We start from the raw sequence: 14,888 nt of genomic DNA on the forward strand, positions 1-14,888 counted from the left end.
ACGCGGGGCTCGAACTCACGGACCGCGAGATCGTGACCTGAGCCGAAGTCGGCCGCTTAACTGACTGAGCCACCCAGGCGCCCCTGTTTTTTTCATTTTTTTTAAATTTACATTCAAGTTCGTTATCATGTTAATGCCCCTTAGCCATTTAGCCTGTCCCTCCTCCTACAGCTCCCACAGTAACCCTCTGTTTGTTCTCCACATTTAAGAGTCTCTTAATGTTTTGTTCCCATCGCTGTTTTTATATTATTTTTGCTTCCCTTCCGTTGTGTTCATCTGTTTTGTATCTTCAAGTCCTCATATGAGTAAAGTCATAGATTTGTCTTTCTCTAATTTCGCTTAGCATAAAACCCTCTAGTGCCATCCACGTGGTGGCAAATGGCAAGATTTCATTCTTTTCGACTGCTGACTAATACTGCATTGTGTGTGTGTTTGTGTGTGTGTGTGTGTGTGTGTATAGATATATATATAGATATATGTATCTATTTTTAGTTTTTGGAGGAACCTCCATACTGTTTTCCAGAGTGGCTGCCCCACTTTGCATACCCACCAGCAGTGCAAAAGAGATCCTCTTTCTCTGCATCCTCACCAACATCTGTCGTTGCCTGAGTTGTTAATGTTCGCCATTCTGACAGGTGTGAGGTGGTATCTTATGGTGGATTTGATTTGTGTTTCCCTGATGATGAGTGATGTGGAGCATTTTTTCATGTGTCGGTTGGCCATCTGGATGTCTTCTTTGGAGAAGTGCCTATTCATGCCTTTTGCCCATTTCCTCACTGGATTATTTGTGTTTTGGGTGTTGAGTTTGATAAATTCTTTATAGATTTTGGATACTAACCCTTTATGTGATATGTCATTTGCAAATATCTTCTCCCATTCCATTGGCTGCCATTTAGTTTTGCTGATTGTTTCCTTCGCTGTGCAGAAGCTTTTTATTTGATGAGGCCCCAAAAGTTCAGTTTTACTTTTGTATCCCATGCCTCTGGAGACGTGTTGAGTAAGAAGTTGCTGCGGCCAAGATCAAAGAGGTTTTGGCCTGCTTTCTCCTCGAGGATTTTGACGGCTTCCTGTCTTACATTGAGGTCTTTCATCCACTTTGAGTTTACTTTTGTGTCTGGTGTGAGAAAGTGGTCCAGGTTCGTTTTTCTGCACATTGCAGCCCAGTGTTACTAGCACCACTGGGAAGAGACTGTCTTTATTCCATTGGATATTCTCTCCTGCTCATTAGTTGGCCATACGTTTGTGGGTCCATTTCTGGGTTTTCTATTCTCTTTCATTGATCTGAGTGTCTGTTTTTGTGCCAGTACCATACTGTCTTGATAATTATGGCTTTGTAATAGCTGGAAGTTGGTGACGTCGCTGGATTCTTAAAGTCTGGTCTAAAAACGAACAGCAAGTGATCCAAAGGGAGCCTAGCAAAACAGAGTCGCTAAGCGGGACGACGCTCTCGGGGGCTTCCTGGTATAATCAGCAGCCTTGAGAAAAGAACAGGTGTTGGTCTCGAACTGGGAAATTCCTGGGCCAGTTGTCCTGGGGCTGCCCTTCCCCACCTACCCCCGCACCCAGAGTCCAGCCCTCATTGAGGTACATGTACTTCCCTCCAGCCATCTCCCCAGCCCTGGGTCCAACCACCTTTACAAACCTCCTCCTTCTGAAAACAAATCACTGAGTCATTCTCCGGAGCTGTTACCAAGGGTTTGGACTCAGGAAGTAACAAATCATTCTGCCCACTTGACTCGGGTTCTAATTCTGCCTCTGATGGGCAGTCCTACAGGACCTGGTGAGGGATCTGACAGCAGACAGGGGCCTGCACTTGATACGTCTAACCTTGCGGAATTTTGAAGCAAAGATCCTTTCCTCTCCCTTCCCTCCCAGCCTCCCAGCTAGCAGCACTCAGAGCCCTTAGCATGATGCTCCTTCCCCCATCCCGTCCATTCCTGGTCCGGCTCTGCTGTGAGCACCCCCAGCAACTCAGCCCCCCATCTCCCGGGTCAGCTCTCCCCCCCCCATCTCCCGGGTCAGCTCTCCCCCCCCATCTCCCGGGTCAGCTCTGCCCCCCCGTCTCCCGGGCCAGCTCTGCCACCCCATCTCCCAGGTCAGCTCTGCCCCTCCATCTCCCGGGTCAGCTCTGCCCCCCCATCTCCCGGGCCCGCTCTGTCCCCCCGTCTCCCGGGTCAGCTCTGCTCCAAGCAGGGGTGCTCAGTGGCTCTGGATCTGAGGTCTACAGGAAGCGAGCTGCCAGTGCCTGCAGCAGCCTGAGCCGGATTCCCCACGCTTCTACATCTTGCCATGCACAGTCTCCACTGTTCACTTTCTGCCTCACATGCTAAGACCCAAGCCACCGTCTGGGGGAACACAGCACGCAACTCCAGGCTTTCCAGTTGCCTCTGCCCGGCCTTCCCACTCCCTCCCCCGGAACAGACACTGGTGCCTCTCCTCGTAGGCCCCTGGATGGAGTCGCCTCCCCTGAGACATCACGTGGAGCCACCACGCGTCTCGTGCTCCAATGTGAGTACTGCCCAAGCGGTGTGTCCCTCTCCCCGCACACCACCCGCACTGGGCCAAATTGACTCTCTTCAATCTAGAATCAGGTCTGAGTCGGGCCTGACCTTGCTAGATCTCCTTAGCGTCAACAGGCCTTATGCATTGGGGGGCCCCTCCCCTTTCTCAGCGGCCTTAACAGTGAGGCCTTATGACAACTCAGGGCTGAGCTTGTCCACGTTACTGCTAACAACTGACAGGGGAACTCATCACCTCGTCTCACTTCTGCGATGACAAGGTTCAGTGAGTGGGCAGGGTCGGGCGGGGGAGTCACCTGTCCCTGTCCTCACACCAGGCCATTTGCCCCTCCCTTCCCGCTCCATCTGCTCTCAGTACCTGTCACTCTAAAAGACTCTGCCTGGATGCGAGTTATGATTAAGCGGCTGAGAATCACAGGGAGGATCCAGGTGATGGGTCTGAGGGCCGTGGCCCCGGACTGGGCCGTGACTTGCTGCGTGCCTGGCGGGGCTGAAATGGAAACACAAGAGGGTTTCAGACCCCAAATCCTGTTTCAGACTTAAATCGGAAGAGATACGCCCTCCGCTCCTCCTGCCGCAGATGATCCCACGCTGCAGATGCTTTCTGTCACTCTACATCGTGGCAGCTGCTGTGACAGGTTCTGGGGCGGGAACCGAGGAAAGACACGGGACCTGTCCCGAAGGACCTCGCACAGCTAAAGGGGGAAGCACGGGTTCCAACATAACTGGTCACTCCTGCTGTGGCAGAAGAGGTGGTCACGGAGCATGAGGGTGGTGACAGTTGACCCCCTCTCTGGAGCTAACAGTGCACGTGGCCAGGAATGATCCCCGGCCAGAGACAAGATGAGATGAGAAGATCAATGATTCTCAGGAAAGGGAAGAGCGAGAAGGAATCTCTGGAATCAGACTGACACCCTCATGTTTGGGGCCAAGAGGGAATCCAAGAAATCCCAGAAAACTAAAGGACATGCAGCAAGGAAGAGATTTCAGGAGTTGAGAAGGGAAAGGAAGGACGCTAGAACATAATGTGGCCATTACTCTCCCCTAAAGAAATTCACCATGGATGGATCACCTTCTCTGGCTCTGTTTCTGTCTCTCTCTCTCTCTCTCTCTCTCTCACACACACACACGCACACTACAGTGGAGAAGGTAGGCCCGATTTCAAGAGAACAACTCCATCCAGTCTTCTGAGTTACCTGTTGTCTCCCACAGTTCATCCCAGTGCATCAGTATTCGCTCAAGCCACTTGTTACAATCTCCAACTGAGATCTTCATGAGGGAATTGGTCAAATCTCTGTCACTCTCCCATGAGGCCTTTATCTGTCGGCCTCTAGGACAAAGTGTCCAATTTCCACTCTCTGAGTTAAAGAAGTAGGACATCTGTTCATTGATGTGAAACTCCCAGGATCCGCTGGTGCGTCCGTTGTCCCCACGCACACACACCATCCTGCCCTGCAGGGAGAGAGAGTCTGTCCCCCACCCCCACCATGGGCATGAGGTCAGCCTCTGGTCTTGACCGATCCCTTGTCCCACCCGCTGTCCACTCCTCGGCTCCCCTTCACCCTTCTTGGTCCTGTTCTGTCCCTCTTCACTGCCCTGGCTGCTGGGCCACGCGTGTGGGACCCATGTCTAAGTTGTACGTGAACACAATAGGTCCCTGGCCCTACAAACTGTTCTACTTCTGCCCTGGGCCTTTCCGACTTACCACTGGGTGTAAAATCCGCTGCTTTCCAGTCAAGTAGTTTCTTCTTGAGCTCTTCTGCCAGGTCTTTCAGAGTTTCGGTCTGTCTCTCCCAAAACACTATGTCATTCACATTCCTCCCCAGAGGACCAAAGACTTCGACCTTCTTGTTCCCACAGGCGTAATACAGAAACGTGTTTCCATTGACCTTGCCTCGAATCTCACACCATGGTTCTCCGGGATTGGGCTTTGGTGTGATGGGGAATTCAAAGGCAGGAGAAAGAGCATCTGCAAATGAAAACGTAAGTTAGGGTTGGGGTTGGAAGAACAGACCCAGAGGCGTGCCTCTCCCACCCATGTGACAGTCATTGTATCTCTGCAGGGCTGGCCTAGCAGAGCAAAGGCGGCCCCTGCACAGCCCCTCGCCCCTAACCATTGAAGGCTGGCGCACTTCCCTTCTTGGAAAAGGACCAAGGATCGGGATTCCTCTGCCTGACCAGAAACCATAGAGCCAGGGACATGTCCCCTGTGTCTACCAGGCTGATATCCAGCGTCACTCAGTCTTTAATCAATTCAGGCACGTGCTACGCTGGCCATGGGAAGAAGAGGTCTACATGCCGGCTGACGGTCAGGATCTATCCCAGTGTCTCTCAGAAGATGAGGGGCGCCGGGGTGGCTCAGTCAGCGGAGCGTCCGACTTCAGCTCGGGTCATGATCTCACGGCTCGTGAGTTCGAGCCCCGCGTCGGGCTCAGTGCTGACAGCCCAGAGCCTGGAGCCTGCTTCGGATTCTGTGTCTCCCTCTCTCTGCCCCTCCTCCACTCATGCGCTCTCTCTCTCTCTCTCTCTCTCTCTCTCTCTCTCAAAAATAAACAAACATTAAACATTAAATTATTAAATAAAATAATTCTTAAATAAAATTATTATAAAATTAAATTATTAAATAGAAACAAACATTAAAAAAATTTTTTTAATAAGATGAGAGACCGTGAGGGGGCCTACTCCTGAGGAGCTGAGTCAGGGCGGGGAAGGGTGAGGACAGGATCCAAAGTCAGAGAAGAGAGATTTGCAATCCTGGGTCCCAGCATTTAGCACAGGCCTGGTCATGGTGATCATCTACCATTAGGATGGGCCTTGGAGGCTTGGAAAGAAGGATGGTCCACACGGCACAGACTAGAATATCAGGAATTCCATGACAGATAGTGGTAAGGGATTAAAAAGGCCCGGAGAAGTGCATATGACAGAACAAATGTAGTAAGAAATGCCGAAACAAAACCAAAAATATGCCCATCAACTATGCTCACGGAGCGGTCTGGAGGACTCTCAATGAAACTCATAAAAAATGCATGGTCCCACTGAGAAGGAGAACTACAGAGCCATTTCCCCGATGAACATGGATGCAAAAATTCTCAACAAGTTACTAGCCAACCCATGCCAACAATCCATTAAAAGAAGTACTCGCCACGATCAAGTGGAATTTATTCCTGGGATGCAAGGCTGCTTCAATAGCCACAAATCAATCAACATGGTACCTCACATTAATTAGAGAAAGAACAAGAACACGATCCTCTCAACAGATACAGAAAAAGCATTTGACAAGATACAGTATCCTTCTTGATGAAAACCCACAAGAAAGGACGGATAGAAGGAACATACCCCAAGATCACAAAGGCCAGGTAGGAAACACCCACCGCTGGTATCATCCTCAAGGGGGAAAAACTGAGAGCTTTCCCCCTAAGGTCAGGAACATGACAGGGATGCCCGCTGTCACCACCGTTGTTCAACATAGCGTTGGAAGTCCTAGCCTCAACGATCAGACAACAAAAAGAAATAAAAGGCATTCAAATCAGCAAGGAAGAAGTCAAACTTTCATGCTTCCTAGATGACATGATACTCTCTGTGGAAAACCCAAAAGACTCCACCAAAAACCTGCTACGACTGATACATGAATTCAGCAAAGTTGCAGGATATAAGTCAATGTACAGAAATCTGTGGCGTTTGTCTACACCAATAATGAAGCAGCAGAAAGAGCAATCAAGGAATCAACCCCATGGTACTGAAAACCATAAAATACCTAGGAATGAATTCACCAAAGAGGTGAAAGATCTATATGCTGCGAAGTACAGAAATCTCGGAAAGAAATTCAAGAGGACAAAGAAGTAGAAAAACATCCCATGCTCGTGGATTGAAAGAGGAAATATTGTTATAATGTCAACACCACCCAAAGCCACCTGCATATTCAATGCAATCCCTATCAAACGGACACCAGCATTCTTCACAGAGCTAGAACAAACAATTCCAAAATTTGCAGGGAACCAGAAATGACCCGAATATCCAAAGCACTGTTGAAAGGGAACACCAAAGCTGGAGGCATCACAATTCCAGACTCTAAGCTGGCTTACAAAGCTGTAATCATCAAGACAGTATGGTACGGGCACAAAAACAGACACACAGATCAAAGGAACGGAACAGAAAACCCAGAAATAGACCCACAAACATACGGCCAACTAATCTTTGACAAAGCAGGGAAGACTATCCAGTGGCAATTAAGTCTCTTCAGCAAATGGTGTTAGGAAAACTGGACAGCCCGTGCAGAAGAACGAACCCGGGCCACTTTCTTACATCATACACAAAGTAAACTCAAAATGGATTAAAAAAACCACCTAAATGTGGGACAGGAAACCATCCAAATCCTAGAGGAGAAAACAGGCTACAATCTCTTTGACCTCGGCTGCAAAAACTTCTTACCTGACATGTCTCTGGAGGCAAGGAACACAAAAGCAAACATGAACTGTTGGGACCTAATCAAGACGAGGTCTGTTTCCTTCCGCACATTCGACAAAACTAAAAGTCCATGGACGGAACGAGAGAAGGTATTTGCAAATGAGATATCCGATAAAGGGTTACTATCCAAAATCTATCAAGAACTTACCAAACTCAACACCCAAGAAACAAATAATCCAGTGAAGAAAGAGGTAAAAGACACGAACAGACACTTTTCCAAAGAAGTCATCCAGATGGCCAACAGGCACATGAAAAGATGCTCAACATCACACATCATCAGGGAAGTACAAGTCAAAACCACAATGAGATACCACCTCACACCAGTGAGAATGGCGAAAATCATCAACTGGGGAAACATCAGCTATTGGCAAGGATGTGGAGGAAGGTAAAGCCTTTTTCACTGCTGCTGGGACTGCAAACTGGTGCAGCCAGTAGGGAAAACAATATGGAAGTTCCTCAAAAAATTAAAAGTATAACTAGCCTATGACCCCTTAGTTGCACTACTAGGTACCGCTCCAAAGGATACCAAAATGCTGATTTTAAGGGGCACATGCACCCCAGTGTTTTAGCAGCACTATCCACAATAGCCAAATTATGGAATGGGCCAGATGTCCATCGAGTGACAAACGGATAAAGAAGATCTAGTATAAATACACTATGCATTTATATATAAATGTATAAATATATATAAATGTATATACTTTATAAATAAATGGAATATTACTTGGTGATCAAAAGGAATGAAATCTTGCCATTTGCAGCCATGTGGATGGAACTAGAGCATATTATGCTAAGCAAAATAAGTCACAGAAAGATAAGTATATGATATCACGCATATGTGGAAGATTAAGAAACACAACATGAACATAGGGGAAGGGAACGAAAAATAAGATACAAACAGAGAGGGAGGCAAACCATAAGAGACTGAAATACAGAGAAGAAACTGAGGGTTGCTGGAGGGGTAATGGGTGGGGGGATGGGCTGAATGGGTGGTGGGCATTAAGGAGGGCACCTGTTGGGACAAGCATGGGTGTTACATGTAATTGATGAATCCCTACATTCTACTCCTGAAACCATTATTACGCCCTATGTTAGCTTGGATTTTAATAACATTCAAAAAACAGAAACCAAAAAACAGTGCATGGTGAGAAGGCACCAAAATCCTGAAGAAGCTTAGTCATGGCAGGGCGCCTGGGTGGCTCAGTCAGTTAAGTGTGCAACTTTGGCTCAGGTCATGATCTCCCAGTTTGTGGCTCGAGCCCTGCATCGGGCTTTGCACTGACAGTGCAGAGCCTGCATGGGATTCCTTCTCTCTCCTTCTCTGTCTCTCTTCTCTCTCTGCCCCTCCCCCATTTGCGCCCACACTCTCTCTCTCTCTCTCTCTCTAAAGAAATTAAAACAAAAGAAGCTTAGTGATGGCTATCTTTGAAGGCAGAAGCTTGGCGGTAATGGGACGGTGTTGCAGAATCAGGCTCCCAGTGGTATTGGCGGTGGGAAGTCCTGATATAATAGATTTGAGGTATAGGCGCTCAACTGTCCGAAGCAGGGAGGCGGCAACGATTGAAACGATCCTAGAATGATCCTAGACGCTGGAAAGCAGCCAGGGGCCTGACCCACAGAAAGCTGTCCATCCCTCTGGCTCACAGAACACATGACTGTAAAGGCAAAGTAGTTGGACAGCCAACCCGAAGACTGCTGGAGTTAAACAATAAAAACTAAGACCAATCCCCAAGATGGATGAGGAGGAAGCTGAAAGCGGTGACCCCACAGAGACTCTGGATCCTCTGCCCAGGTTCCAGAACGGAGCCGCCTCTCAGAACTGCAACTCTTTACTAGAAGCAGAAGCCAGGTTCCAATCAGGAGGGACCCTTCAGGTCAACAGCAAGAGCAATGCTTCCTGCTGGCCTTCCCCAAAGAGTCATGTGGTCATTTACAGGGGTGAGCGTACTCTGGGGAGCAGAGACCACCGGGACGTTTTCACTGCCTAAACCTACTGCGTGAGTTGACACCATCCACAGGGATCGAAAGCGTCCTCAGGGGCCCCTGTTATTGAGCTGGTGCAGGGCAGGGGGTGAAAAGACACCTCTCCCAGCCCCTGTTCACAGCGACACCATTTGGCTCAGGTACCCACATCACCATGTGGTCCTTTCACATCCCCCACCTCTGTCCCAGGAGTGAAAAATCTTGCAGTTGAGTTACTTGTGGGTAGGGGGCTAGGTTGCCAGGAAATTCAAGTACAGTACTCTTACACGGCCTTCTCTTCTCTCCAAATAGAATGTTTAAAAAGTACTTATCCTGGATGCAGTGAGAGAGAGGAGTACCAACATCAAAACCTCTCTGAATGCAAGGGTATGAAGGAGCCCTCTTGTATTTTCACTTAAAGCCAGCCCGGTGCAAAGATTTTCTGCATCTATTAAATATTTCCCGGGTCTCTGCTGTAAGTAACCGACAGTGCTCTTGTAGCAGGGAAGCGGCCATAACAATCCCTGGATGAAGGAATGTGGCTGAACCCGCCTCTTAGGTCACATAACCCTATAGAAGGTGTGACGCAGACGTATTGTGTTAGGAAAACGTGCTCTGTGCACTCTGTGACATCCCCATTGGAGGTGGGGAAGAGACCCTTACAGTGTCCAAGCGAGGCAATGCCACTTGCAGCAGGGAAAGTCACACGGAGTAAGAGGCTGCAGGTGGTCCAGGGCCTGGTTGCCGGGAGGTTTCCGACTCTGAACTGAGATGTGGCTGGCGAATTAGGGCGATGGCGCTGCGTGTGTCTTGAACTACTGCCCCCGTGTGCTGGGTCGTCCAAGGGATGACAGCAGTGGGGACGGAAACCCATGAGGTAAGAGTTGTGTGACCGGCCAGAGTCGGGGATTTCCTGGGGTCCAGGCCCTGTGGGATCGCGGTCCGTCCAACCCGAGTTGGGCCGCAGGGGCTCGGGCTCAGGCTCCCCAAGCGGCCGGCGCCCGGTGGCGGCGCCCGCAGACCTCCCGCCGCGGCCCCGCTCCCTACCCTGCGCTCCTCGCCCCCCAGCGTCAGGCAGCACTTAGTTGCCCAAGTCGCCTCTTTCCGTCGCGGAGGATGCGACCCGTCCCGCGGACTCCGCCGAGCCGAACAGGAGGCCGCGGCGGGGACGTGAGAGGGCGGCGCGGCGGCGCTACCCCGCGACCAGTGTCCCAAAGCTCTGGCCGGACTCACCTGTCTTCTCGCGCGCCGCGCCCAGGAACTCACCTCCGCCTCGCGCCCCGCAGGAGCAGTCGGACAGCACAAACAGGACCAGAAGGCCAAGTCCGAAGTTGGTGGCCGCAATGAGCTCCATCTCGACCCGGAGCCCCGGGACGAGCCAAGTGCGGCGGAGCCGCGTGTGCACGGGGCTGGAGCGCAGGGAGAGCTGAGTTACTGCCCTGAAGCGCGGAACCTTGGCTTTGCCCCGCCCCACGCTCCCTCCCTCCCCTGGCTGGGCTGGACCTGGGCGCGCGCACGCGTCCGGAAAAATTGGGCAAGGATTCTCTGAAGTTTGCAGAGTCTCAGTGCTGTTCTGTTTAATGAGCAGAATCTTCTTGCTGATCCACATTGGACCTACGGCGTGAGGAATACAAATGGCATTAAAAAAAAGATTCAAAAAATGTTAAAAGTGATCAAACCCTAACATTTACCATCTTCCTTATTTTTAGTTTACATTCAGTTGTAAGCCTCTCAGCTTTTAATGTTGCCTCTGCAATGGACCTAGCCTGCAACCAGATCAGACCTTTTATTTTTAATCTTTTTCATTTTACTATTTTTAATCTTTTTCATTTTAAGGGTGGCTTTTTTTTTTAATGTTTATTTTTGAGACAGAGAGAGACACAGCATGAGCAGGGAAGGGGAAGAGAGAGAGGGAGACACGGAATGTGAAACAGGCTCCAGGCTCTGAGCTGTCAGCACAGAGCCCAACGCGGGGCTCGAACTCACGGACCGCGAGATCATGACCTGAGCCGAAGTCGGAGGCTTAACCGACTGAGCCACCCAGGCGCGAAGACAATGTATGTGCATTGGATTCTTTTCTAAATCTTACCTGAGAATGTCTAATTGGAGAGTTTAATACTTTACCTTTTATTGTGGTTACTAATACAGGAGGAGTTATCTCAGCCGTCATATTTTTCATTTATTATGCTTTAAAAAATTCCCTCTCCATATCTGCATTCTTTTTACTGTCCTGAGTTTTCTTCTGCTAGTTTGAACAGTATACATTCTATTTTTCTTAGAATCATCACCTTTAACTTTTGATCCATACTAATGTTTATTTACATTTATTTATTTATCATTGCTTTTGTTCATCCCAAAAAACAAAATATTTAGCATGTTTTCACATCTCTTGTGTGTTTTTCCTCCCATCCCATTTCCCTGATATTACCCAGATTTTCATTTCTGAGTTGTTGCTATACTTTTTCTTCTCTGTGATATAAATTTCCCTCACCCTTCCCGCCCTTTTTTAAGGCAACAGTAATCTTTAACAAATTAACAATTAAAAATTGTTTTTTAACAAAATTTTAACCATCTTTAACAAATTAAAATTTCAGTAAAATTGGTTACTCATTCTCCTTATTTCTCTTGTTACATCTCCTGGATGTGTTTCTCTTCCTATTGGAATACTTTATCCAAAAGATATTTTCAAGTTGGATCTTTCCGGGAAAAATATTTCTTAGGCTTTGTATGTTCAAGCCTTTTTTTTTTTTTTTTAATTTTTAAATGTTTATTATTTTTGAGAGAGAGAGAGCTAGAGCACAAGTAGGGGAGGGGCAGAGAGAGGGGGAGACACAGAATCTGAATCAGAGCCAGACATGGGGCTCCAACTCACAGACTGCAAGATGACCTGAGCCGAAGTCGGCTGCTTAACCGACTGAGCCACCCGGGCTTGCCTGTTCAAAACTATTTTTAATACACCGTGATAGTCAGAATTCTGAAGATTTCCCCCAACTTTTATGTTCCTTGGTTCTCAATTAAATGTTAACTTAGGTACTGTTATGCAGGGGCCTGGCGGATGTAATTAAAGTGACTACTCCCTTGACCTTAAGATAGGGAGATTATTCTAGGTCACCTGAGTGGGCCCAGTTAATCACATGAGCCCTTCAAAATGAAGGACTTTCTCAGACTGAAGGCAAGAGAGATGTGGCAGAGAAGTAGTGGAGAGATTTGGTGCCCTGTTGCCGGCTCCTAGGTGAAGGGAGCCATATGCAAGGCAGAGGCCCTACAGGGGTGAAGGAGGGCCTCCAGCTGGCAGCCAGAAAAGAAGAGGGACTCTCAGTCCAGAGACTCCAGAAATTGGATTTTGTCAGCAACCTGAATAAGCAGATTCCTCCTAGTGTCTCTGGCTAAGAGCCCAGCTGGCCGATGCCTTGATCGTGGCTTTGTGAAGCCCAGAGCGGAGAAACTGAGCCAGTTGAGATGTCGCACGTACTTAGCTGTGTGATAAGAAACACGTGTTGAGGGGCGCCTGGGTGGCGCAGTCGGTTAAGCGTCCGACTTCAGCCAGGTCACGATCTCGCAGTCTGTGAGTTCGAGCCCCGCGTCGGGCTCTGGGCTGATGGCTCGGAGCCTGGAGCCTGTTTCCGATTCTGTGTCTCCCTCTCTCTCCGCCCCTCCCCCGTTCATGCTCTGTCTCTCTCTCTGTCCCAAAAATAAATAAACGTTGAAAAAAAAAATTAAAAAAAAAAAAAAGAAACACGTGTTGATTTAAGCAGCTCGTTTGCGGTGATGCGTTATGGCTGCAGTAAAAAACTAATACATAGACTCTCCTACCTGAGTGAGAACTTGACGGGATATAAAATCCTAGGCCCAAAGCCCTTTGTCTCCCACACTTGAGAGATCATACCCCTTGGTCCTCCTGCAGCCACGATGGCTGTTGAGAAGATTGCTGCTGATCTCGCTCCTTCTTACCTTTATAGTTTCCCAGGGCTCCCTTGCGGGAGGGAGCCAGAAGACTGCTCATTTGTTACTTCCATCTGGTCGAGTTTGTACCACACTAGCTTGCCAGCGGCAGCTTCGTGGAGTTGGAGGAAGATTTTAAACACTTTTTCAACCAACAGATAGATAGATGTGCTGATGGGTATGACAAGCTCATTGCGTTCCCTTTCGTTCAGGTGCTACTAGTTTTCCTCCCCTTCACCTCTTATAAGAATCAAATTTGTTGAGATATAAGTTAGAGGCAATCCTCTCCTCCTTTTCGAACACACTTCTCTTTGGAAGTGTATGAGAAGCGTGTAGACATTTGGCCAAATTATAAGGCACGTTCTCAGGCTATGGAAGCCAAAATAGATGAATGATATTACACCAGCTATGAATCCTTTTAGCAACCTGTAAATTCTACAGAGAATCATATTTCCAAGCAGCACTACCTTCGGGTTTGCAGAAGGGAAAAAAAAGCAAACGATTTTTTTCAGTGAACACACTTTAGCTAATAGACAAAGTGAGTGCGGGAGCTAGATTATGTCACTTTCACTTAGGATCAATTTTATATTGTATAAATTTCATAAAATCAGCTCACATAATGCTAGATATATTATGATAGCTAATAAAGTATCCAACCCCCTTTCGTCATTGGAAGCACTTATATTAATTCTAGGCTTTGAAAGATAAATAGCCTGTAGCTTAGCCAGGCACAGTGGTGGCAGGGCCTAGCTGCTACAAAGAAGACATGTTTTAGACAATACTCATGTGTATGGGCAAAAAACTCGAGGACTGTATTTGTGACTAACTGTATAACAGGTTATTTTAGTTTCTGTTCTGTGGAAAGTGTAAAGCATTCCAACAAAGGGTTTTAATGTAGATTTTTTTTTTTTTTTGCACCCATGCTGTTGATTGCTAAATGTAATAGTCTGATCATGACGCTGAATAAATGTGTCTTTAAAAAAAAAAAAAAAAAGAAAGATAAATAGCCATATTGTAAAATGACAGCACTTTTAAAAACTGAACTCAGGGGCCCTTGGGTGGCTCAGTGGGTTAAGCGGCTGACTTTGGCTCAGGTCACGACCTCACGGTTTGTGGGTTCGAGCCCCGCGTCGGACTCTGTGCTGACAGCTCAGAGCCTGGAGCCTGCTTCGGATTCTGTGTCTCCCTCTCTCTCTGCCCCTCCCCCACTCGCATTCTGTCTCTCAAAAATGAATAAAAATGTTAAAAAAAAAACGAACTCAGCTGTATTAATCAGATATTGCTAGATATTTTTAGGACTCTAACAAGCTTAATGAATTATTTGATTTTATTTTAACATTTATTTATTTTAAAATTTACTGAACATAGATTTGTCTACTTTTGGCTTCCTTTTACAGAGGAACTAAAGACATTTGTGTCTAAGCATGTCCTGTGCCACCCCAAAAATTTTACTATGAGAAAGCATGCGTTTCTAAAAATTGTAAAAAGTATTTATAAATCTGCCAATCCACTAGGAATGCTAGGATAAGAGACAGTCCACAACTGTTTACTTCTTTAGAACAAAATTTTTTTTTTTTTATAAATTTTTTTTTTTCAACGTTTATTTATTTTTGGGACAGAGAGAGAGCATGAGCAGGGGAGGGGCAGAGAGAGAGAGCAGGAGACACAGAATCCAAAGCAGGCTCCAGGCTCTGAGCTGTCAGCACAGAGCCCGATGCGGGGCTCGAACTCACAAACTGTGAGATCATGACCTGAGCTGAAGTGGGACGCTTAATTGACTGAGCCATCCAGGCGCCCCCACAACTGTTTACTCCTTAATTTTAACCAGAAATTAAGGTTTTTAAGGGTTAAGAATTCTAATATAAAGCTTAATGAATAATGTTAAATAGTTTAAAATAGGTTTATTTAAAAAATTTTTTTTTAATGTTTATTTATTTCTGAGACAGAGAGAGACAGAGCATGAGTAGGGGAGGGACAGAGAGAGAGAGGGAGACACAGAAT

At 47.4% G+C, this 14,888-nt stretch overlaps 1 protein-coding gene and 1 long non-coding RNA gene across 2 annotated transcripts; one reads left to right on the plus strand and one right to left on the minus strand.

Moving 5' to 3' along the window:
- Positions 1 to 658: 658 nt before the first annotated feature.
- On the plus strand, positions 659 to 13,781 carry LOC115514519. The gene is made up of 3 exons (XR_003969002.1): positions 659 to 670; positions 1,708 to 1,710; positions 13,607 to 13,781. It is a non-coding gene; the product is annotated as an uncharacterized LOC115514519 (long non-coding RNA).
- On the minus strand, positions 1,262 to 10,299 carry LOC115514518 (UL16-binding protein 1-like). Its single transcript, XM_032593264.1, has 5 exons — positions 10,179 to 10,299; positions 4,225 to 4,488; positions 3,716 to 3,988; positions 2,878 to 3,009; positions 1,262 to 1,475 (listed from the first exon to the last, which is right to left on the minus strand). Exons 1-5 carry the CDS (start codon positions 10,297 to 10,299, stop codon positions 1,468 to 1,470), a joined length of 798 nt encoding a protein of 265 aa, XP_032449155.1. The 3' UTR covers positions 1,262 to 1,467.
- Positions 13,782 to 14,888: the final 1,107 nt, after the last annotated feature.

This window comes from Lynx canadensis, chromosome B2 (genome assembly GCF_007474595.2).
Source record: "Lynx canadensis isolate LIC74 chromosome B2, mLynCan4.pri.v2, whole genome shotgun sequence".
In the NCBI taxonomy this organism is placed as follows: domain Eukaryota; kingdom Metazoa; phylum Chordata; class Mammalia; order Carnivora; family Felidae; genus Lynx; species Lynx canadensis.